Genomic DNA, 25,772 nt, shown 5'->3' with positions numbered 1-25,772 from the left:
TAAGCTGGGAAGATTTATGTGTTGATGCTACCTGCTTCATCTCTACGACTGGCTGCTGAGTGATATTTACACCCTGGCTGGATTACAAACTTTACCCCCGTGCTCAACTTTGGCCCAGCATTGATACCTCTTGTTAGTATAATGACCTCTTCTTGGCTTAATGTATGATGGTGGATAAATGAAATATGCAAAGAAAATTTAACTATATTACAAAAGGACATCTATCTTGGAAACATCAAATGACTGGAGCATAACTTGTCAACTAGTCCGAAAATAAGTTATACAGGAACAGTCAAAGACGCACCTTCATGCTCTTCCAGAATTCAAAGTACAGGTTCATGTGAGTATTTAATGTACGGCTCAGCTCTACTGAATTTCAGAGTTTCTAGAGCAGACACAGAGCTCATGTCAAAACAGGCTTCAGGCGCCATTTTAGTGACTTTAACAATATTATAAATTTTAATATCGGTCTAGCTGACATTACGTTATGTACGCAGCACGCAATTGAACCACATATTTTAGAAGCCAAAGTGTTCTAACGTCACTCTCTCGACCTGTCATTTGGCTCGAAACACATATTCACAAATTGCTCAGTGATAAACATATAGTCAGATCATTTACCTAAGCAGTGTGCTTTGTCAAAACTAAGTAACTGTGTTGGTAATGAACACATAAGTATGTTCATTACATTGACATTCTGTTGTGCAATTGTTATTTACTTGTATTTTATAATTTGACTTACACACTTACATACTGTTGGGTGGTTTGGAAAGTTTACAATAACTAGTATTATCATTATGCTATATTTTCTAATATATATAATAATCTCAAAAGTAATGCCTTAAAGCCAAAAATAGTAATACTTTATTAAAATGTAAAACTAAAGTACAGTATTTGAATGTGTGTATTGTGCCTACTGTTTGTTAACTCACCACATTCATAAATGTCTTAATAATAAATTCCATATTCTATTACCACATTATTTGTGATCAGTGGGTTTGCGGGGTTAGGGGTGTTGGGGGTAGGGTCTTTAGGCTTTGGCCCCCACCCCTGCCACCAGTATATTTTTAAGTATTTCTAACTTTTATTTGAATATTCAGTTTCCTACCATGCTCTTAAAGGGTAATCACCAGGTAACCCGCCCTCCCCCTTCGCACACACATGCACACAAACAAAACACACAGTATAATTCACAGCCTCATTATAGTAAATAAATATTTATGCCATTTTACACCATCAAACTTAGATTGCTAAGGATGAAGAACCTTTTGTTCTTTAAAGAACCATTTGTAATAGCTGAAGAACCATCTACAAAATAATAAGGTTCTTTGACGTATGATGGTTCTTTAAAGAACCATGAAGACATCTGAAGAACCATTTAAGAACCATAATTTTTCTAAGAGTACCTGCATTCCTCGTGATGTTCCGTGTTTACCTGTTCCCCCCTCAGGTCCTGATGAATGGTTTGTCCCATTGGATCTGGGTGTGGTGATGAAGGAGGGAGAGGAAGGCACAATTCCCTGCATGGTGTCCAACCCGAACCTCAATGTCTCGCTGTACGAGCGCCCCAGCAGGAGGCTGGTAAGCGGGATGACATATGAGCCGGGGCGTGGCTTCACGGGTCACCTCAATGACACATCATACATGTGCATCGCCACAAACGGAGCTGAGGAGAAGGAGTCGCAGACGTACTACGTCTTCAGCATTATAGGTTTGTGTCTGTCTACCTTCTGATAATGTTTAGTTCACATTTATGCTGAAAGGTTGCCATTCATTCATAAACAAGTCATATTCCTACCTGTCTCCCCTGCTACCTGTATCATTTTTGTGCACCTGCGTATTTCAGTCCCAAAGGTAATGGAAGTGGACCTGACGGTGTCCAGCAGTGTGCTGAAGCAGGGCGAGGTCCTCACAGTAAACTGCACAGTTAGAGACACAGAGATGGTGTTCTTCTCCTGGGGCTTCCCCCGCAGACAGGTACCTGTCTGCCTTCCTGTCTGCTTACCCACCTGTACCTGTCTGTACCTGTCTGTCTGGTGTCACCTAACTATGATGATTTTTCTTTGCAGGAAATTGAGCCGCTGACGGACTTCTTGCCCAATCAGATCCGCTCCTTTGTTAACATCACTGCAGCAACAGTGGCAGATTCAGGTAGGGCGCTCGGTGGCTCAGGTAAAGGTGTGCAGCTTGCTGAGAAACTGTGCTGAGGGAAATAATGCCGTACTGTTCCTGCAGGTGTTTATAGCTGCACGGTGCAGGAGACAACACAGGGACAAACTGTGGTGAAAAATATCACAATAACAGTGCTGGGTCAGCAAACACACACACTCACACACACACACACACACACTCACACACACACACACACATAGAACAGACACACACATGTAAAGTGTGTTTCTCCATGTCTCTGCAGACCGAGGTTATGTTTACCTGTGGCCCTTAGGTGAGACCAATGTGTCATCTCTCCTCCATCACACGCTGGAATTAAGTGTAGATATTGACGCCCACCCCGCCCCCACCATCATCTGGACGAGACAGAACCAATCTGTTGCCACAGAAACCACTACTATCAACACCACACACCTGTCAGACAGCCGGTAGGTCAGAGGTCAGACCTCAGATGAGGAGAATCAGAATCTTTATTGTCATTGTGTTTGCAAACAACAAAAATTGTAAGCAAACCCATTCAGCACAAGTGAAAAAAGGGCACTTTAAAAGGAAAGAAGTTTATGTGTGCAATACATTTTAAACAAATAAACAAATAAATAAATAAATATAGTATGTACAAGACTTTATATAAGAATGAACAAGTGAGAATACGGTTGCCGCACAGTGCTTCAGACCTTAGAATATTGCACAGTTAAAAAGAAAAAAGAAAAGAAAATATTGCATAGTTGAGGGTTGTGTTTTCGCAGTGATTTATCCCCCGAGTGTATTTATTAATGCAACAGCCCTGGCATATGTGCTAATGGTTGCTAAAATGAGGAGGAGCTAAATGTTTGATTGATTAGGTATGTGAGCACACTGACGCTGGTGCGCGTGCAGATGGATCAGACAGGAAGTTACACCGCAACTATTTCCAATGATGACGACATCAGAGAGGCTACATTCAACCTGGAGGTACAAGGTGAGCCACATGGCCACCAGGTGTGTATGCCACATCATGTGACATCATGCTGTCATTTACAGACCTTTTGTGTGCATGCTCAGTAACGAGTGTATTGTGTGAGCTGAGGAGTAACATTATCACATGACCTCAGGCTCCGCCTCCTAGCAGACATCTGTGTATGCATTTAAACAGAGGGCACATTTTACTTTTTAATAACACGTGTGTGTGTGTGTGTGTGTGTGTAGCTCCACCCAGGATCACATCCCTGTCAGAGGTCAGGAGTAACGCTGTGCTGTGTGTGAGTGAGGGAGCTCCACCCCCCTCTGTTACCTGGTACACCTGTTCCAGCTCACACAGGTAAACACGCACGCACACACACACACACACACACACACACACACGCGCACACACACACACACACACACACACACACACACACACACATAGTGTAACAGTATTGGTGTTACCATGGTGATCCTGTCCTTTAACCTACTGCAGATGCAATCATTTGAATGGCGAGTGGAGGAGCCAATCAAAAGACTCAGAGGGCATGACGCTACAGGAGAACATTACTATGGTGGCAGAGAGAGGTGTCACCCAGGTAACCACTGACATCAAGAGAGTGATGTCATCAGAAGGGAGGGGAAACAGTAACATATTAAGTTGACCGGTGGCTCTGTGTGTGTTTGTTCTACCTGTGCAGGTACACAGCATGCTGACCCTCCAGACTCTCAGCTCTCTGTCGGCCGTTCGCTGTGAAGCCACAAACTCGGTGGGCAGACAAGCGAAGGACCTGCGAGTCATCTCCAGCTGTACGTATCCATGCTGCAGGCGTTTGAGCTCAGGCGGGTTCTCTGAGGAACTGAGGCAGAACGTTCATTCAAACACTGTCTTCAGATGTCTGCTTTAAAACATCGTCCACATCCTGAGCACACAAACAGCTGCTGACAGAGGAGAAAGAGCTCCTCAGAGCTCCTGTCCATCACAGAGGTCACAGGAGTGGCTGAATGCATGAAGGAAGAGATGAAAAGTGAAATGTGACTAGAGAAGTGGAGACAAGCTCATGCTGTGACTTAGACTAACACACCATAACTCATCTGGTCAGCATGTGAACATCGGGATCTCCTGCCAGATGTTCAGTACTTTGAATAAAGGTGCTGCAGATACATGGAGGAGATGATCAGAAGCTGAAGTTTCACTGAGTTTGGTACAAAGACTCAAACATCTCAGGAGGAGCTCAAAGAGACAAAGAAGAATTTATTTCTAAAGAAAATCTACTGAAGAAGAACTGAGGCCTCAACAAAGAGAGCAGCACTGGTTAGGAAAACCCTCAGAGGACGATGATCAGTGCTGGATGTGACAGAGTCAAATCTTCTGCTAAAAAGAGGAACCTGAAATATTACTTGGCTTGGCTCTCTTACTTGGCTCTCGGTGAAGGCGGTCGCACTTTTCTCCTCTCCTCCTTCCCCTTATCTTCCCTGCTTAGCCTCTTGTGTCCTGTCTTGTCTCGCGTGCACTACTTTTCCCTTGAACAGTCTCTCACTGTCGTTCTCTAAAACCTAACAGAGAATTATGGATTTGATCAACTGGTCTCTGAACGCTATTGACACCCTCTTCTCAACGAGAAGTCTGGGCTCGGGAGAGCCCGAGTGCCCTGGAGGGACTTTCCCTGCCGGATACACGATGGATGGGTGGCAAACCTGGAGGATCTTGTGCCTGGCGGGACTGTCTATCGAGGACGCTGAGGATATTTACCTATTCGGAACCATGATAACAGGGTTCTTGCTGATCGGAGCTGGCTTGGCCCTGACTTATCGGAGAAATAAGAGAGCGGAACCAGCTGTTCAAACCCCCCCTAAGCTGACCGCTGGAATTGAAGCGATGGGACGAGGCGCGGCCTCCCACGCCGAACGCAGCATGGTTAACACCTTGGAGACGCTTACAGCTGCCGTGAAGACTCAAACTAACACCATTGAGCGTATGATGGTATACATCAGAGAGGGGCCTGCTCACAATAACACCCTTGAGCGAAAGTTGGATAACATCGCAGAACGGCTCACTGCAGCTGTGGGGTCTCAGAACCAAAAGAATGACAACACCACGGAACAGAAGCTTGATACCATCATGGGGAGGCTCGCAGCGCTCCAACGGGAAATCGAGGCCCCAGTGTCAGAGTGCTAAATTCGCTGCTCGCATAAAGGAGAAATCAACAATATTCTACATTTGGACACCACGGCGCCAGCTGCTCAGGCCCAAGGCTGGAGCCCACCAAAACAACTCCCTGATAACGACTGTGTGATGACTATTCTTCCCGTCCCATGAAGGACACCTGGATCGGCTGGAGGACTGTTTACTTAGCCTGATACAGTGAAGGACACTGTCTCAGCTGAACTATGGACACGCACACACATACACTTACACTGATAAGCACGCACTCATCCCCCTCCCTTCCAAACGCCTTCGATGCTTGTTCCTGCGGGGGAAGGCAGCGGGTCTGCGTGCCGCGCTGAAATGGTAGCATGGTGCAGGACGACTGCTGTGTTCCTTCGAATCACCCCCCACCCCCCTATCCATCCCCTGTGGCTTGTCATGTGCTCTGATGTTGTGATGTGGACATTAATGTGCTCTCTGTGCAGAGGAGTTTTTTTTTTTTTTTGTTTCCTGTTCTCATGCTGTCCTCCCATAGGTTGCCCAGCGTGTGAAGAGGTCTCTTTTTTTCCCTCTTGTACTTTTCCCAATGTTGTGTAATTTTTTCAGTGTTATTCTTCCAACGCTGCCGATCTCCGACTGTATTCCCTTGTGTTGTCTTGTTGTTGTGTGTGTAAGTCGGGGGGGGGGGGGGGGGGGGGGGGTCCTATTCCTCTGTGGGGCAACCTGCATATGGCCAATAAAGCATTCATTCATTCATTCATTCATTAAAGAGCCAGGAGAACCTGTCACTGTCTGAGCTGGCAGACCGTGGCGGGGTTAGAGGGTGGACCCAATTGCAGACACATGGAGTGGAGGTGAATGTTTAACAAAAAGCAAGCCGTAATTGTTGGCGGGAAAAAATCAAAAAACAAAAAACCCAGAGGCAAACAGGGAACTGACAAATACAAAGAAAAGCCTGAAACTTGGAAATGCAGGTGGAGATACACAGGGGACGATGAACAGACGATCTGACTGGTAGCAACGGAGAATACACACATGAGGAAACAGGGAACAGGAAGGGAACACAGCTGTAACTAATCGAAGAAGATGAGACATGGAGAAAGCAAAACAGAAACCGGCACCCGACACAGACTGTCAAAGTAAAACAGGAGGCACACGAAAGTAGAAACAGGGATGACAAGAGGGAACAAAAGTGAGGCACAGGAACATCTAAGCACTAGAAATCATTAATAACCAGAAACAATATCAATAATCGCAAACATAAACACGGAGTCACTAGACTCCGCATCATGACAGAACCGGCACCCTCCCCTCACCCCCACCGGTCCTTGAGCCTTGTTCTGCTGGAGGTTTCTGTCTCTTCTTTAGCTTCTTTACCTTACAATATAAAACGCCTTGAGGCAGTTGTGGTGATTTGGCGCTATATAAATAAAATTGCTTTCAATAAGAGAAGCTCTATTTAGGATAAACCCACAAGAAAAGATGATCAGTACTGGGTGAGAGGGATAAAGTCAAGCCTCCTGCTAAAAAAAGTTAATATTAAAACAAAATAATAATTAATCCTACAGTTTTTGGCAGGTTTTGTTTGTTTTTTTGTTGTTTAGGGTAAATTATTGTGTTTATTTCTAACATTTCTTATGTTATCTGTGTTCAGCTCTCCTGTCTCAGGTGGTGGTCTTAGCAGTAGTCCTGGTGTTGGTCATCATTGCTGTCATCTTCCTCATCATCCTCATCATCTTATGGAGGAAAGTTAGTATTCAGATGAAATAAACGTCTAGCTGAACAGTAGTACTAGCTCCATTACTGTTGCATGGACCGTCAAATATTTGCTGCATGTTCATGTAACTTCATGAATCCACCAAAGTATTTGGTTCCGTTTTATTTCTGTGTGTAGAAACCTCATTATGAAGTTCGTTGGAAGGTGATCGAGTCTGTGAGTCCTGATGGACAGCAGTACACCTACCTCGACCCCACCCAGCTGCCCTACAGCCCAACCTGGGAAATAGACAGAGACCATGTAGTTCTTGGTAAGACTGCAAAACCATATTTTATGTAACAATGAGATTAATTCATCAATGTCTCTCCCTCATTGTGCCTTACACGGCACGAGTCTTTGTGTCCTGGGTTTTGTCTTTGGCTCCAAACAGGTATAAACCTGTTTTTGCCTTCAAACACTTCTGGATTGTTTTCACATAATTTTCAGTGTGATTATTGATCTGCTATCTATGGAGCTCTGTCTCAGCAATTTGACTCTCAGTGACCCTCATCCTACCTCCACTAGGTGTGAAGATTGATGATTGTGCAGCTGAGGATTCTGGGCCATTCATGAAGGCGTTTCCTGATTGTAAACAGAAATTTCCCCTGGGAGATTGTGTTTCAGATGTTTTTCAGATCTTCCTCATGCTGCAGAATATATTCAATGTTCCAATGAGCACTTGGAACAAACTGCAAATCTTTGATTTCATCAAGAAAGTCATCAAGAAACTCAACCAACCACGATACTGTCCAATCACACCTGAGCCTGAGAAAAAATGGGACAACTGTGTATAAAAACTCAATTCCTTATCAGATTCTTTTATATCAAAGCTGAAATTCACATTTGGACTGAATCGTTCCACATCTAAAGACTATGTTACTGACCTTTAAGCTTTGGAGTAAGTTGCAGTTTGAAGTAAGATGAGAAAGTCATTCTATCATCGCAGAAACCCCATCTGCCTCTCTGTCTTCAGGACAGGTGCTGGGTTCAGGGGCTTTCGGACGTGTTGTTGAGGCAACCATCTCTGGTCTGATTAATTCTCATTCTACAAAGGCGGCCGTGAAGATGGTCAAACGTACGTAGCTGTCTGTCTGTCTTTCAGTCTCTCTGACTGTCTGTCTGTCAGTGGTTTGTATCATGTCTATCTAACAGACTCCAATTTGTGCATGTAAATGGAGAGTCTTCTTCACACACTTCACACAAGTTTAATTATGGAGTTGCACAGGGTTCAGTGCTAGGACCAATTCTGTTTACATTATACATGCTTCCCTTAGGCAGCATCATTAGAAGACATAGCATACATTTTCACTGCTATGCAGATGACACCCAGCTCTATCTGTCCATGAAGCCAGATGACACACACCAATGAGTTAAACTGCAGGAATGTCTTAAAGACATAAAGACCTGGATGGCCGCTAACTTTCTGCTTCTTAATTCAGATCAAACTGAGGTTATTGTACTCGGCCCTGAAGATCTTAGAAATATGGTATCTAACCAGATTCTTACTCTGGATAGTAATGGATTGCATTTATAAAGCGCTTTTCTAGACACTCAAAGTGCTTTACAATTCCACTAGTCAGTCACTCTCACATTCACACACTGGTGGAGGCAAACCACAGTTATAGCCACAGCTGCCCTGGGGCAGACTGACAGAAGCGAGGCTGTCATCGGCCCCACCAGCCAACACCAGTAGGGTGAAGTGTCTTGCCCAAGGACACAATGACCAGGACAGACAAAGCTGGGGATCCAACTGGCAACCTTCCGGTTACAAGATGCGCTTCCCAACCCCCTGAACCACGGTTACCCCGTGGATGGCATTACCTTGGCCTCCAGTAAACTGTGAGGAACCTTGGAGTCATTTTTGACCAGGACATGTCCTTCAATGCACATATTAAACAAATATGTAAGACTGCTTTCTTCCATTTGTGCAACATCTCTAAAGTTAGAAATATCCTGTCTCAGAGTGACGCTGAAAAACTAGGCTGGACTACTGAAATTCATTATTATCAGGATGGCCTAAAAACTCCCTGAAAAGCCTTCAGTTAATCCAAAATGTTGCAGCAAGAGTCCTGACAGGGACTAGAAAGAGAGAGCAGATTTCTCCTGTTTTGGCTTCCTGTTAAATCCAGAATTCAAAATCCTGCTCCTCACATACAAGGTCTTAAATAATCAGGCCCCATCTTATCTTAATGACCTTGTAGTACCATATCACCCTATTAGAGCACTTCACTCTCGCTCTGCAGGCCTACTTGTTGTTCCTAGAGTATTTAAAAGTAGAATGGGAGGCAGAGCCTTCAGTTTTCAGGCCCCTCTTCTGTGGAACCAGCTTCCAGTTTGGATTCAGGAGACAGACACTATCTCTACTTTCAAGATTAGGCTTCAAACTTTCCTTTTTGCTAAAGTATATAGTTAGGGCTGGACCAGGTGACCCTGAATCCTCCCTTAGTTATGCTGCAATAGACATAGGCTGCTGGGGGATTCCCATGATGCACTGGGTGTTTCTTCTTCACTCACTAATAGACCTCTCTGCATTGAATCATATCTGTTATTAACCTCTGTCTCTCTTCCACAGCATGTCTTTTATCCTGTCTTCCTTCTCTCACCCCAACCAATCACAGCCCTCCCTGAGCCTGGTTCTGCAGGAGGTTTCTTCCTGTTAAAAGGGAGTTTTTCCTTCCCACTGTTGCCAAAGTGCTTGCTCATAGGGGGTCATATGATTGTTGGGGTTTTCTCTGTATGTATTATTGTAGGGTGTAAATTACAATATAAAGTGCCTTGAGACAACTGTTGTTGTGATTGGTGCTGTATAAATACAACTGAATTGAACTAAATTGATTGAAACATTAATTAAAGGCAGGACTTCTTTGAGCAGTTTTATAGGAATGGGGTCTAAAAGACACATTGATGGTTTGGAAGAAATATTTACAAAGTTAACTCAGAAAGATCAATTGGAGAAAAGACTCTGAGTATCAATGGTACTGAAAGTAGCTGTAGATAATGTTACATCTGTGAGATGATTATGAGTCATTTTTTCTCTAATGGTTAAAATCGTATTTGCGAAGAAGTTCATGAAGTCATTACTAGTTAACGTTAAAGGGAGGGTTGGCTCAACGGTGCTCTGACTTTTTGTCAGCCTGGCTACAGTGCTGAAGAGAAACCTGGGGTTGTTCTTATTTTCTTCAATCAGTGATGAATAGTAAGATGTTCTGGCTTTGCGGAGGGCTTTCTTATAAAGCAGCAAACTATTTCTCCAGGCTAAATGATGAGCTTCTAAATTTGTGACATGCCATTTTCTCTCCAGCTTACGAGTCATCTGCTTTAGGCTACGTGTTTGAGAATTATACCACGGAGTCAGGTACTTCTGATTTAAGGCCTTAGTTTTCACAGGAGCTACAGTATCCAGAGTCGTACGTAGTGAGGAGGTAAAATTATCCTCCTAAGACCCGAACTCTTCCACAGCATGCATTTTTAATTTCTCTTTGATATTTGGGCTGATTGGGACCCGATGAATGTAAAAACAAAGAATCACCAGATTTTTTTTTTACCTAATTTTTGTTTCTAAGAAAAATGAGAGCCACATATGAGGATATTTGTTTAAAATTTCGATAGTACAGTAGCAGTATAATGTCCTCGTAAGTGGATATCAGGCAGTTTTAGAGCAAAATTGAGTATTTTGGTCTAAATAACCCAAAATGTGATGTCCACATATGTGGAAGCCAGGTCCTAGGAGGTTAATAGCAAGATGATCGACCTCTGTTGGAGTAGCGTTCAGGTAGCTGCTCTGCTCTGTGTTGGTACAGGGCATTGAAGATGATAACAGTGGGTGTGTGGAGGTAAACACAGACGACACGAGAGCTCTCGATTAACACTGCTGGTTTATTACTCATCACCACACAACTGAATACTTTTCCCTCCAAAACACAGCAACAACACTTCCTGAGAACTGGGTGTGAGTGGAGCCCTCCAGTGGTCCGCCACAGGTGGATTATATTCTTAAACTTAGTTACAGCACTTTCAGAAAGTCATCTACTGTGATGAAGTCAACTCTCCGCTGCTGTGTAATCAATTATTGTAAATGTAAATGTTATCAGGAAATGTTTAGGGTAAGGAAATGATAAGGACACACTGATGGAAAGTCTCTGGACCCTGCTGTTCAAAGATGGACCAGTCTGTGAGATCAAGACAGTCCTATAGTTGGAGAAGAACATCATCTGCTTCATGTCACCATACACATGGTTGACTGTCCTATCCCCCTGGTAGAATCCTGAACAAGTTGGTGGAATTTCAATCCAAAGTAAAGTCGAGGCTTAGGCCGAGGCTGATGTCTGTTAGTTCCTGATGACTGAAAGTGATCAGTGAGTTGCAGGAAGGAGCAAAGAAAAGGCATGAAAAACCCAAAAAGGTGCACAGTAGTTGGGAGCGCTGTGCTGCTGCATACCTATGTGCTACCGTATGTGCTGCCATCTTGAGGGGGTTTAATACTTTGGCCAGATTTCTAGAAATGAGAGCTGCTCCATCCAAAGTATCCCCTAAGAAGACCAGGTTTCCGCCAGAAACTTTCCCAATTATCTATGAAGCCCGCATCGTTTTTTTGACACCACTCAGACAGCCAGCAATTTAAGGAGAACATGCGGCTAAACATGTCACTCCTGGTCTGATTGGGGAGGGGACCAGAGAAAAATACAGAGTCCCACATTGTTTTGGCAAAGTTACACACCGATTCAATATTGATTTTAGTGACCTCCGATTGACATAACCTGGGTGTCATTACAGCCAGTGTGAAAATATAGTTAGGGCTGGACCAGGTGACCCTGAATCCTCCCTTAGTTATGTTGTAATAGACGTAGGCTGCTGGGGGATTCCCATGATGCATTGAGTTTTTCCTTTCCAGTCACCTTTCTCACTCACTATGTGTTAACAGACCTCTCTGCATTGAATCATATCTGTTATTAACCTCTGTCTCTCTTCCACAGCATGTCTTTTATCCTGTCTTCCTTCTCTCACCCCAACCGGTCGCAGCAGATGGCCCCGCCCCTCCCTGAGCCTGGTTCTGCCGGAGGTTTCTTCCTGTTAAAAGGGAGTTTTTCCTTCCCACTGTCGCCAAAGTGCTGCTCATAGGGGGTCATATGATTGTTGGGTTTTTCTCTGTATCTATGAAGCACCTTGAGGCAACTTTTGTTGTGATTTGGCGCTATATAAATAAAATAAAATTGAATTGAATTGAATTGAAAAGCAGTTTCACCAACAGGTTCCTTCAACAGAATTCAGCATTAATGAATCAATGGTAAAGAAGTGGAAGAAGAGCAGTTTTTGGCTTGCACCACATTCCAAACGTGCTTCGTCTCTTTGCCATTACTGTCACCCGGCAGAATTTGCAGATGATATTGCTTGCAGCCGCTGCAATGCTTTCCACCAAAACAGGCGCAGCTTGATGACACACATGTGCTATTGCGGTAGAGCGGTATAGTTAAAATTCCTACTGTTGGCCAGATTTATATAGTTTCTACCATATACCATTTAAACCGCCCACCCCTATTTATACCTATATGTAGCACTTATGTGGGTTTATATACAGTACCAATGGATAATAACCAAGGTGATTAGTAATATCGGCTAGTATCAGAAGAGTAAGAATGACTCTTAGAGCTCTGGTACAGAGAAATGAATGACAGAGAAACCAGACAAAGCACAGTTGTGTGGCTTAAAGGAAATTTTAGTGATTTAAGCCTTTTTTTAAAAAGATGTTTTTTTAAACAACACAGAATTACAACACATTTTAACAAAGATTTGAAGTATATAAAATTTCCCCCAAAGTAGCAAAAAAATAAATTAAATTAAATTAAATTGTGCACAAGTAAAGAATGAGTCTTTTAGGTCCAAATGGTACCAGTGGGGCCCATGACAAATGGATGTATTGCAACAAAGTTCTGTCCAATGAGAAGTGTGTGCGTGTGTTTGTCTGTCCTACCGCATTACTTGTACAGTGCAGGATTGCAGTCCATCAATGTGCAAAAGAGTGTGCGCACATATGTGTATTGTCCACTAGAATCTCAGGTTGGCTCCAATGAACACTGGAATACTCCGGGATTTGGAATCGCTGAACTGGTCCTTGGATTCGTCCCAAATAAATAAGTATATCACTCCTTTTAAGAAATGGAATAATATGCAAAAAATTATCAGAAACTGAACAAAGTGCATATAATCAATTTCAATAACATGTAAACAGGTGACTTCAGTCTACGAATAGGAATATTAACATAGATGTGCTTCACGTACCATAGGCCTAATAGTACAAGTGGAAATACACTAAAAATTACCTCCACATATCCATTACTGAGCATAGTAAAATAACCGATTGACATCAAAACAGTATAAGGAAGGTGTCGCTCTGTCCTCTATGACAGCAAACACAAAACTGTACTTCATGAACAATATCAGTTTAAATGGTTTTTAACTTGTTAGAGCTTACCAATAAAAATGTTTTAGCCCACCTGCTCTGATCGGCTGTAGAAGCAAGACACTAAAACTTGGGAGCTGGTACTAAAGAGGGACAAGAGCTACCTAGAGCTTTACCGATTGGCTTACACGAGAGGAGTGGAATAAAACAATAGGCTCTCATCAGAGCTCATCAACACTTGGAAAAAAAAACCCTCTTGTTTAACCAAAACACATATATAAATCTGCGTCCCTTTTAGGTTTACATAAATATATTGATTTTGTTTCACTGTCATTAAAGAAGGACTATAAGAGCAGAAATAATGAACATGAAATTAGATGATTTTAGAAACTGGGTTACACCTATTTCTATATTTATCTATCAATATCTCTGTTTCTACACTAATTTTATATGAGTGCTTGTTGGTTATTGTATATTTGCTACTATGACAACTCAGTTTACCTCTGGGATTAATAGTTTTTCAGATTCTGATTCTGAGTTATAATTTTACTGAATTTACATTTACCCTTAGCCAGCAGTTTTACATTTCCCTCAATGTCGCCTGCTCTTGCCCCTGGAAGACAATTGACTATGATTGCCGGTGTCTGTAGCTTCACATGTCTGAGAACAGAATCATCAATTACCAGAGTTTGACCCCCAGCGGGTGTGTCGCCGAGTGGGGAAAAATGGTTAGACACATGAACAGGTTGGTGGTGTACCTGGACCTTTTGTTTAAGACAATGCTTCCTCCTCACCGTCACCCAGCCGCCCTCTTTCCCCAGCTGCTTGGGGTCTGCCGGGGAACAGCTAGCGGGGCCTACGCTATCTTTGGCTGCCCCAGCTACAGGGGCCTGGCTAGCTGCGGGTGAATGAAGGGTGCGAAGCTGAGTCTCCAATTCAGTAATCCTGGCCTCCAGAGCTGCAAATATGCTGCATTTGTTACAAGTATCATTACTGCTAAAGGACGCAGAAGAGTAACTAATCAAATCAAATCAAATCAAATCAAATCACTTTTTATTGTCACATCACATGTGCAGGCACACTGGCACAGCACATGCTAGTGAAATTCTTGTGTGCGAGCCCCACAAGCAACAGAGATGTGCAAACACAACAACACAAACGAGCAAAATACAAGAATGGCCAACCTGAAACTAATAAATATATGTACAATATATAATAGTGTATGCATTTCTGACTAAACATCTGACACAATGAGCAGGAAAGTGCAGGAGGGACACGTGAAGAGGCCATGCTGCTAGCGAGTGCGTTATAAGCTAAGCTAAGCTAGCAAAACAGTAAAGACACAGTGAGTGAATACTTTGGCTATAAATTAGGTAGTGAGTACACAGAGACTGTGCTTTGGATGAAGTAAGTGAAGATTATGCTGTGAAATAAAATGTTATCTGTAAGTGTTTAATTAAATTGGCTGCACAGGTGAGCTACACAAATGGAACAGGAAGTGATACTCTACCACAGAGAGAACCAACACCAAATGACAGCACCACATACTGTCTAGCTGTGTGTCTGTGACACTCTGACTGTCTGTCTGTCTCTTGTTTGTTTGTATGTCTGACAAACTCTTCCTGACTGTTTTTTTTTTGTCTGTCTGTCTGAATGTATCTGTTTGTCTGTAGGTCTGTCTCTCTGTCTTTCTGTTGGTTGGGCTATCTACCCGTCTGTCTGACTGTCTGACTGACTGACTCTGTCTTTCTGCAGCGAGAAGTGATGCAGTTCAGTCTCTGATGTCAGAGTTGAAGGTTTTGGTTCATCTCGGTCCTCACCTGAATGTTGTCAACCTGCTGGGAGCCTGCACGAGAGGAGGTCTCAGTTTACTCCTGATATAATCTTTGTTTAATCCCAAAGTGTTCTTCATATAACCCTAATATCATTCTTAAACAAATCCAGACATATCTCCAAAGGTTGATTTTGTTCATCTGGACGCAGCGTTTTCAGTGGGAGAAACAATTCGTCACTCATCCAAGTGACTTCTTCAGTCTCAGCTGACTGCAGGTTTCCCCAATCTTATAAACAGTACATTTGCATAATTACTGAAACCAGCCCACTGAAGAACCTGGCCTCCCAGCCCATTGTTCCTTCAGTGGTTTCAGTCATTTTGCAAATGTACTGTTTATAAGATTTGGGAAACCTGCAGTCAGCTGAGACTGAAGAAGTCACTTGGATGAGTGACGAAACGTTTCTGAAACTGAAAATGCTACACCTCTGTCAGTGCGCCCCAGGGCAGCTCTGGCTACGATGTAGCTTGCCATCACCAGTGTGTGAATGGGTGAATGGCTGAATGTAGTGTAAAGTTCTTTGGGGTCCCTAGGGACCAAATAAAGCGCTATACAAATACAGGCCATTTACCATTTACCATTTTATGTCCAGATGAACAGAATCAACTTTTGGAGATTTACTTACCTGGATGATTGAGCATGCATTAAGACATAATCCAGACATAATTCCAAGCAAATACAGAATTAATCCTCTTCTAATCCTCATTTATTTCTAGACTATTCTTTTCCCGAGTATTCACAAACTAATGTCTATCCTACAGTAAGTAATTTTATTTTTATTTATTTACAAGTTTCCAACTTAACCATGACTGATTATGACCAACACTAATGAGTGAACAGGTGAGGCACACCGACTGTACATAGCGGAGATTAAACAGAGCTGTTCTTGTTATCTGCAGTATCCTGGGATTATAATTTATGGAGATACTTGACTTAGTTCTAACCCAAGTCTTAGTCCTAAACCATCTCCAATGCTGTCCATACTCAAACTGATGCTAACTTAATCCTGACATGTCACCTGTGCAGGTCCCGTCTATCTGATCACTGAGTTCTGTTGTCATGGAGACCTGGTGAACTACCTGCAGAGGAACAAACATACCTTTCTACATGGAGACACACAGACCAAGAGGTCTGTCACACACCCACAGCCACACACACATGTAGATTCTGTCCAGTGCTGACTCACCGGCTCATTCACAGTGACAATGATGGAGGTTACATAGACATGAACAAAGAGGAGAGCGCTCAGTACGTTGCCATGAAGGAGCTCAGCTACGCCGACATCGAACCCGCCGTATACGAGACACCGTACACGCCTGCAGGTGATGGCTGCACACAGTTATGGCCATAAATATGTGGACACACCACACTCCTACCTGCAGAGTCAAGTCACTGAACATCCATATTAAGAAGCTGTTCCATGGACAAGTATGGGATATCTCTGGTTTAACTGGTGTTGTTCTACTTCAGACCAGCAGGAGGCATCATCGCTGCTCCTCAGTGACAGTCCTCTCCTCAGCCTCAATGATCTCATCAGCTTCTCTTACCAGATTGTTCAGGCTATGGACTTCCTATCATCTAGAAAGGTACTAACACTCATAAACGCAAATTGTTCAGTATGTACCTGTCACATGACCATAGGTGATGGGGCCTGATGATTTAAGACGTTGAATGTGAGGAGCAGGATTTTGAATTCTGAATATAACAGGGAGCCATTGCAGCGGAGTGAAGAGTTCGTGGGATGCTCCACAATGCTGGTGGCTTTGTGGATGCAGTGAGTACAATTAGTGTCTGATTACTAGCTAAGTCAGTCAGAGGTCAATAAAGTCAATATTGAATCAGTGTGTAACTTTGCCAAAACAATTGTGGGACTCTGTAGATTTCTCTGGTCCCCTCCCCAATTGGACAAGGAGTGGCATGTTTAGCCGCATCTTCTCCTTAAATTGCTGGCTGTCTGAGTGGTGTCAAAAACAATGTGGGCTTCACCCAGGAGTGCAGAGGTAGGTTGAGTATCCAAAATTGTGCTCAAGTAAGAGTAGCATTACTTTAAAATATTGTTACTCAAGTAAAAGTGAAAAGTAGTCATTCAAAAAATTACTCAAGTAAGAGTAAAGAGGCTACACTGACGCTAGGTAGTGTGACGATCCAGCGAGGAAGCAGCATCTCCTGCCGTCTTAAGTAGTCTGCCAGGAATAATGCTTGTGATGAGAAGCTAGAGCAGAATCAGTGTGAATGAGCCAATCGTGTGCATTAAGGGTGGGTTCAGAGGTGGGGAAGCAAAGTCCAGTTCCGCCCTGGTGGGAGACAAAAACACACCACACTCTCTCCAGATGCTGAGAACTATGACAATAAATACACAAATTTTAGTATTTTCCAAAAGAATATATTTAAAAACATTAACAAATTAAAGCTGCAAGCAGCGTTAAGACGGCCCTCGTACCCCGGCGTGTCGAGCCACGCCCATCACCTACGCCCAGCGGGTCCTATCTAATGTCACACTGATGGATTTAACGCGTAGAAGAACAAGATAAAATTTCATTTTGTTCAATGATGATTATACTCTACTTTGCATTTCCTCTTTCCACTAGGTGGCGCTCTAAACATTACTGAGAAATGGCATATCAAACATTTTTGAGCTTGGCTCTCATCATGCCTGTGAAGTTTGGGAGAGACTGGGCATTGTGTCTTTGAATGACAGCAGTTTCGTGCTTTTTGGCGGGTGCTTAAAACTCCGCGTGACGCCATGGCCATGCCATTTCACCAAACGTAAAATGCTTCGCAATATAACATCACAAACATCTTTAGATTCCATTCACTGACAATCACATCAGTCTGATGAGATCCTTAGGAGGAGGTTGTTAAAGTACGAGGCCTGAAAAGAGGAAAAAATGTCACCAAAATTACACCTTCAATTGACAATGGCTGACTTCCTGTTGGATTTGAGGTATTGCTCCAAGACACCTTTTTGTACATCTTGATATCTTACATTAACTTCCCAAGTTTCAGAGTCAAAAATCAAACATAGGGCAAGGGTATTTTGAAGTTTTGTAGGGGGTGCTGTGGAGCCATTTTGCAATATTTAATGAAAATGATCAGACAAAAAGAAAGCCTTCCTCACATTGGAGGTGTGTGCCAGATTTCAAGATTTTTTGAGGTTTCCAAGCCCCTCAAAAGCTACATCATGTTCCATGGTAAAAATGGTAAATGGCCTGTATTTGTGTAGTGCTTTACTTAGTCCCTAGGGACCCCAAAGCGCTTTACACGTTCAGTCATCCACCCATTCACACACACATTCACACACTGGTGATGGCAAGCTACATTGTAGCCAGAGCTGCCCTGGGGCGCACTGACAGAGGTGAATCATGGTGAATCGCCTTGCCACACGGGTGCGCCATTCAATTTAAATTCACAATTAGAATAGAATAGGAGTAATCCTTTAATTGTCCCACAAGGGGAAATTCAGTTGTAACAGCAGCAAGAAAAATACATACACAAACAAACAGTACACAGGGCACAGAGCAGTAACATACAATTTTTTTACATATTTACATCAAGGACAATAGTTACCAAAATCAGAGTACTGTACAGTTATTAAAATTAAATATAATTATGACACTGAAACATCATTGGGGACTGATGTTTATTCTCACCACTTTTCAGATGAATCTGATCATCATGTGAGGAGCAGTACATCCAAGTGTAAGACATGACATTTCCTGTTCCCACTAGGTGGCGCTCTGAGTATTTCTGACAATGTGCATATCAGTCTGTTCAGGGTGGGAGTGTTATCCTGCTTGTGAAGTTTGGGGGCAATCAGACTGGATTCCTTTAAGTTATAGCAATTTTGGTCTTCATGGCGACACATCAATGTTCGCCCTGCTGCTGGGGTCACGCCCTTTGCTGAAAACTCACAGTTTCCAATATGGTAAATGGCCTGTATTTATATAGCGCTTCACTAGTCCCTAAGGACCCCAAAGCGCTTTACACATCCAGTCATCCACCCATTCACCCATTCACACACACATTCACACACTGGTGATGGCAGCTACATTCTAGCCACAGCCACCCTGGGGCGCACTGACAGAGGCGAGGCTGCCGGACACTGGCGCCACCGGGCCCTCTGACCAACACCAGTAGGCAACGGGTGAAGTGTCTTGGCCAAGGACACAACAATCGAGACTGTCGAAGCCGGGGCTCGAACCGGCAAACTTCCGATTACAAGGCGAACTCCCAACTCTTGAGCCACGATCGCCCCAATACAGCCCAAGACCAACTCCTTAAGGCTTTCCTAGAGAAATTTAAGGCTGCTGAGGGCACTAATTTCTATACTGCACACCAAAGTTTAAAACATGACATTTCCTGTTCCCACTAAGTGGCGCTCTCCCCAATGTCAAATGCGTTGCATTGATGGGCTCATGACTTTTTTGTTTGTCAAAATTTGGGCAAAATTTTATTCATGTAGCTCAAAGTTTGTGTTCTTGGGACTTCATTTAACAATGTATAGGTGGCGCTCCAGACCATTTTGCAATGCTCATATGTGAAACCATTAAAACACGTAATTTTTCACCAGACCTGACATGTGTGCAAAATTTCATGAGTTTTTGAGCATGGTAAACTTGTGCTTTTGTTTTCACTAAATATTATTAATAGTAATATTATTATTATTAATAAACGAAACAGATACAAAAGGGCCTTCGCGGTCTCAGGGCTCGGGCCCCAATTAAGGCACAACAATTCTAATTTCCAGATTTCGGTTTTTCACAACATAAAACTTTTTAACCAATACATACAATAAATAATATAAATATATAAACGGAGCAAACCATATCCAGTGATAAGAATGTGCTGTAGACTTTAAAGTCACTTTTAATCCAAATGGTACAGTAGCCTCAGAGAAAACATTAGAACATGTACATAGAAGCCAGTTTACTTTACCATAAACTATATGGGTGTGCATCTATTTCTGCATATTTAGCAAAAATGTGCCATTTCTTCGCTCAGTGAAATGATGGTTAAGCTTCAGCAGCAGTTTGCTCTCAAGGTTCTTGCTGTGGAGATGTAACTGTTTAACAGTGAACAGGAGTCCTGCCTTACTAAGAAGTCCTTCACAAGCTCCAGATGCAGGAAGAGCTGTATTGATTTTAAATGACAGGTTCTTGATGTGGGGAAAGACATGCAATAGATTCACACCTCCAGTAAACAGACATGAAAGGTACCTCTCCTGCTACTCGGCTCCTGGCTTTCCTGACCCCATGGATCCAAAGAAGTCATCTTCATCAGACAGGCTGCTGTTTGTGCTGGCCTCATCCAGCTCTGTGTCTAGGTGATGTCTGATGAAGTTCAGACCTGTGGAAAGATGTATGGTTTTCAAAAGAATGAGGTCTGGGCATTACAGTGCTGTATAGCCTGCCAAGCTGCGGATGTTTGGCATAAAAATGTTGTCACACTGGAGATGTTTTATACTAACTCTTGTTGAAAAACAAAATGTTGTCATTCATATCCCGCACAAACAGTTTGCAATGAATTCCAGATTAAGTTTAAAATAGGAACGTATGCAAGGCTAAGCAGTGCTAGCTAATAGATCCTCCTTGCACGTTTTGGCTGTTACTCCAGGGAAAGACGAGAAAGACGGTGATGAAAGCCGTGACTGGCTGCAAAAAGATGAAACCCCGTCCCTTCCAACCAAAGGGAAGGGAGACGGATGAAGCTAGCCTCCTAACACAGGCTGTTTAAACTAAAGCTGCTGTTTCACATAATAAACCCTGTCAACCGCAGCATTGCCTTCTGATTTAAATGGTAAATGGCCTGTATTTGTATAGTGCTTTACTTAGTCCCTAAGGACCCCAAAGCGCTTTACACTACATTCAGTCATTCACCCATTCACACACACATTCACACACTTTAACAGTTAAAGCAGTAGAGACAAGCTGTGTTTACATTTGCGTGGAACTCTAACTTCATTAACCAGGCTAGCTGTTAGCTTATAGCTCACACAGTTTGTGGGTGATAGGTTATCTCAAACTTATCTCACCACAACGTGGCGCCAAAAATATGATGTGATTCTAGTTTGGTCAAACTCAGGAAGGAAGGAGGAAACCGCCTCCATATCCCCGCAGTCATGTGACGGACCTCTCCACAGGGAAGAAGTGAACAAGGCCAAGGAGGTCCAGTGTCCTAAAACTATTAAACATGCCCTCACTGCAACACACCAGAATAAAATTATTAGGTCATTAGCGAGTACTTGACTGCATGCTGAGGTGGCAATTCAGCCATTTAATTCATGTGTGTTGGACTACAGACATATCAAAAAGTTGTTGACACAACATTAGACTGAAGTCCACCTAGTAGGGCTGGGCGATATGACCCAAAATTCATATCTCGATATTTTTTAGCTGGATGGCGACATAAGATATATATCTCGATATTTTTTTTTTAAAGCCATAAGTTAAGAACAAAAAGAGAGTTCTTAGTCCCACTGTGTCCCAGATGTCACACGGGCACTTTTATTTACATACAGCGTAGATGTACATGAAGAAATTACTCAAAAATAAATTATCAGCATTTATTAAATAATCATGGTCCATAAATAAAATAAAACAATGTTGTTTTTGTGCATAACAAAAAGCTCACAATTGTGCAGTCAAAATGTAAACTAATAGACGCTGAGCATAATAACAAAGAGACAGATTTCACAGCTGCACCACGTCTCTGAACAGGTGCCATTTGTGGTCCTTATACACACACAGTACGGTAATATTACATTGAAGCACAGTAGTATCACTCCGCGAGGCTCCTCCCCGGTAGCCGTAATTCTCCGACAATCCATCAAGCAGTGCAGCTCCGTAGCTTAGCAAAGTCATATTAAAACATTTTTTGACAGATTGCTGAGCGCTGTGTACCACATAAAATCGGTTCGCGGTCAGTGAGCACAACCAGAATTCATACATAAGGCGCACTGTCGAGTTTTGAGAAAATGAAAGGATTTTAGGCCGTGCAGCTCCTCGGGGCTGCATGTCGTTAGCGAGGTTAGCTCGCTAACACGTTGACACCGTCCGGCGATCCGCGGTAACTTGCTAACGGAGATTTTCCGCTTTCATCTTGTCATTGCCTGCAGGTGAAACTATGGGGGAGGGGGAGTTGTGTTCAGTGAAGGAGAGACAAAAGTGGATGAAAGAGAGGCAAACCTGCGGCTCCACAAGTATAATTATAACGTAACATAGACTATATCGATATAAACGATATTATCACATCTTATATCTCGTATGAAAATATATCGATATTTTTTAAAAAACTTGATATATCGCCCAGCCCTACCACCTAGCCATAGCTAAAAAGAAATTTAGAGTAAACTTACCTGGACACAGTTAGACAAGTTGAGTTTTTTCATGCTGAAATGTTGGTTTGTTGTGGCTCACACTGAAGTCACCGCATTATAAAGCTGTTCTTGTAAGCGAAACATTCTTTGTATTTGAGGCCAAGGGTGTTCATCCTCTTCAATTCTAGCGGAGATGGTTGCCTCTCCCATGTTATTATGTGTTTCTTCTTTCTTGGGCCACTCTGCCCGCCATAGTGAATAACTGGTCATGTGACTGCATGCCTACATCTGATTGGTGAAAGAGGTACAGGAAACTCCACTGGTGGCACAATCTGTTATTTCTAGTATTATCTAATGTTTGAAATTAATTACCATTTTTTTTAAGTAATGAGTCAAATATTGCCAAATATAGAAGAATAACAGTAGTTCCTTCTTCACAAATGTACTCCAGTATGAGTAAAAAGTATGGTGCAATAACGGTACTGCTAGGAGTACTTCTTTTTTTCAAAAACGTACTCAAGTAAATGTAAAAGAGTAAATCAAACTCGTTACTATCCACCTCTGCAGGAGTGCCATGTTTAGCCAGATGTTCACTTAAATTGTTGGCTGTCTGAGTGGTGTCCAAAAAACGATATGGGCTTCATAGATAATTGGGAAACTTTCTGTAGGAAACCTGGTCTTGTTAGGAGAGATGGCATCCAACCTCCCAAAATATGACTATCCAGAGTTGAGACCAGAAAGCAGAGTTGCAGTCTTACACGCCTCTCTGCAGCTTCTCTCCTCCTGTTACCCCCCAAAACCCCATCTCCACAGAGACTGTGTCAGCTCCCAAACAGACAAAAAACAAACTAAAAACCAGCAATTTAAACACAAAATATATATATAGTACGCACAACAGCACAAAAGAGTAAAACAGGGAAATTTATTATATTATTATTATTATCATCTTCATGGTTATTATTATTTTTATTATTAAACATTAAGTCTCTCTCTTCCGAGTCTTTGTTAGTGTAGCCAAGTACAGGATAGGGTAGGGGAAATTAAAGTAAGATGGAGAGAATGCTCCAATAGCTAGATTCGTAGGGGGGATAAAGTGAGTTGCGTGGAGAAGAATGACTGGAGCCACAGGTAAAGTTGCTATGAATTGTATTAAACTATTTAGCAACAATTTAACAGCATTTCATGAACAGGAATGAAAACATAAAATATAATACAGTGACAGCAATAATAATAACAATCAGAATCCTATCTGAGCACAGATATGTCAGTCTTGCCGGCTTAATAGTCAGTGTTCAGTCAAGTCAAACCCAACAGGTCAAAAGTTTGTGATTGGTGCGATTTCATCCTACCGCACTGTTGCAATTGTTCATGAGAGAAGAGCAACCTGCCCTTCTGGGCCAACTCAGAATGGCTGTGGTTCAGTTCAAAGGGAAAGGCTCGCCATCTTCCTCGTCAGGAAGAGATCCAGGTCTCACGATCCCAAAAAAGAAAACCTAGCCTGTAAAAAACAGGACTATTACTAATTCAGTTCACACTCTAATGATATACATGGCCATATGTGTAAATAATGCAAGTGCTATAACAAAACAAGCACAAAACATTAATTCTAATTTCTAACTATAGTCTATACAGTGCATCTTAATCATGAATGCAATCTTTAAATCACAATCAGCTTATTCTATCATCAAGGTGCACATTTCTATCAGAGATCAGAAATAAACCATAAACTATGGTAGATTTTTTTTTTTTTTTTTTTTTTTTTACAGCATTGCCCTTTAACTGAATTACAGGAGCATTGCTTTACACTGCATAGCAATGAAGCAATATATTATTTACACTCAATGTACAAAATAGAATTACCAAAAGAATATACAAAAACTCACAGGCTGTAGTTTTACAGTATGTGGTAACCTATCAGCACAGTAAGAATACACACGGACATCTATCCAGTGCCGCTCGAGCATCAAATGTAACAAAATAAAGTAGATTCATGACCTTTAAGATCAACATTAACTTATTCCATCATCTAATTTTAGTGCATTTAATATTCAACAAGTAATACTAGAACATCATCAGCACACAAGCTGAGTGCTCAAAATGGCTGAACTCCGTGAGAAACCCCGTGTGTTCTCCCACAGTGAAAACGTGGTCAGCTACAGCTGCAGCTATGAGCATTAGGCTAGTTAGCTTTTCAATTAGCCTGATTCACCCAGTCCCAGTTTAACTCACCAGCACACTTCTAATGTTCAACTCTCAGAGAGGATCTTGTTCAACTCTCAGAGAGGATCTTGTTCAACTCTCAGAGAGGATCTTGTTCAACTCTCAGAGAGGATCTTGTTCAACTCTCAGAGAGGATCTTGTCCACTTCATCCGCTCCCGCGCAGATCTACAACATTGAAATTGGGCCATTATATTCCCTGTTAACTTCTTGTTAGCTTTTTAGCTTCAAGGTTAGCTTAACAGCTTCTGACTCACCGCGATGGTTTCAAGGTCCAAAATGTTCACAATAAATCAGGTCCGTTTCTCCAAGGTCCATGCAGATCTCCGGTATGGATATTTGCTCAATTTATCAAGTTAATAGTTATTTTCCAGCGAAAAGCTTGGCGGTGAAAACCAGCGATGGTCTCGTGCTCCTCCGTCTCTCTCTGTGTCTGAGCATGTGACGGTACAGAGCAGGGGAAGGCGGGGCTTGTTCCTTCCTAACCAGTAGGGGTGTTAAATATACTCTTTGGGTTTTATTTAGAGCTGGGCGATATAAGATTTTTTCATATCACGATATGTTTTTTTCATTTCAGGCGATAACGATATCTATCACGATATAAGCCAAATAACTATATTTGTAAGATTTAAATGTGCCATTGCTCACAAGTAAAATGTGAAATAATCAGCAGCTTGTTTTTATTTAAATATTTATTTCCCATAATAAGTTCATCCATTAAGTGGATGCGAATGGATGGATGAAGTTCAACAGGGTAGATGTACTTAAGGAACAGCCGCTAAAGCGTTTAAGTTTCAAAATAGAACAAACGAAACAGACTAAATTGTCAATTCCACTTAGAAAGAAAATATTAATTCTAAAAATAAATCTTAGTTTGTTTTACAGAAGAACAGACAAAACTGACTAACTTTTGTCAATATCAAATAAACTGAGAACTAAAAGGAAATTCTCAATCTCTCCTTGTTGTATAGCTGAGCTTTTCAAACAGTTT

The 25,772-nt window shown here is 42.3% G+C and overlaps 1 protein-coding gene across 1 annotated transcript in view; it reads left to right on the top strand.

Moving 5' to 3' along the window:
* Positions 1 to 25,772, top strand: part of LOC146624927 (platelet-derived growth factor receptor beta-like) — a 53,151-nt gene that overhangs the window by 17,144 nt on the left and 10,235 nt on the right. Inside the window, exons 5-20 of the mRNA XM_085364816.1 lie at positions 1,451 to 1,711; positions 1,847 to 1,977; positions 2,070 to 2,151; positions 2,236 to 2,310; positions 2,417 to 2,600; positions 3,015 to 3,130; positions 3,358 to 3,469; positions 3,611 to 3,713; positions 3,816 to 3,924; positions 6,918 to 7,012; positions 7,158 to 7,290; positions 7,993 to 8,094; positions 15,172 to 15,276; positions 16,275 to 16,377; positions 16,449 to 16,570; positions 16,719 to 16,834. Coding sequence (XP_085220942.1) covers positions 1,451 to 1,711; positions 1,847 to 1,977; positions 2,070 to 2,151; positions 2,236 to 2,310; positions 2,417 to 2,600; positions 3,015 to 3,130; positions 3,358 to 3,469; positions 3,611 to 3,713; positions 3,816 to 3,924; positions 6,918 to 7,012; positions 7,158 to 7,290; positions 7,993 to 8,094; positions 15,172 to 15,276; positions 16,275 to 16,377; positions 16,449 to 16,570; positions 16,719 to 16,834 — 1,949 coding nt within the window. The remainder of the gene's footprint in view (positions 1 to 1,450; positions 1,712 to 1,846; positions 1,978 to 2,069; positions 2,152 to 2,235; positions 2,311 to 2,416; positions 2,601 to 3,014; positions 3,131 to 3,357; positions 3,470 to 3,610; positions 3,714 to 3,815; positions 3,925 to 6,917; positions 7,013 to 7,157; positions 7,291 to 7,992; positions 8,095 to 15,171; positions 15,277 to 16,274; positions 16,378 to 16,448; positions 16,571 to 16,718; positions 16,835 to 25,772) is intronic.

Source organism: Diplotaxodon limnothrissa, linkage group LG10 (assembly GCF_057381915.1).
Source record: "Diplotaxodon limnothrissa isolate DT_005_m linkage group LG10, D_limnothrissa_male_GT1.1, whole genome shotgun sequence".
Lineage (NCBI taxonomy): Eukaryota > Metazoa > Chordata > Actinopteri > Cichliformes > Cichlidae > Diplotaxodon > Diplotaxodon limnothrissa.
Note: the sequence above shows the minus strand (reverse complement) of the source record. Positions and strands in the feature narration are given on the sequence as shown.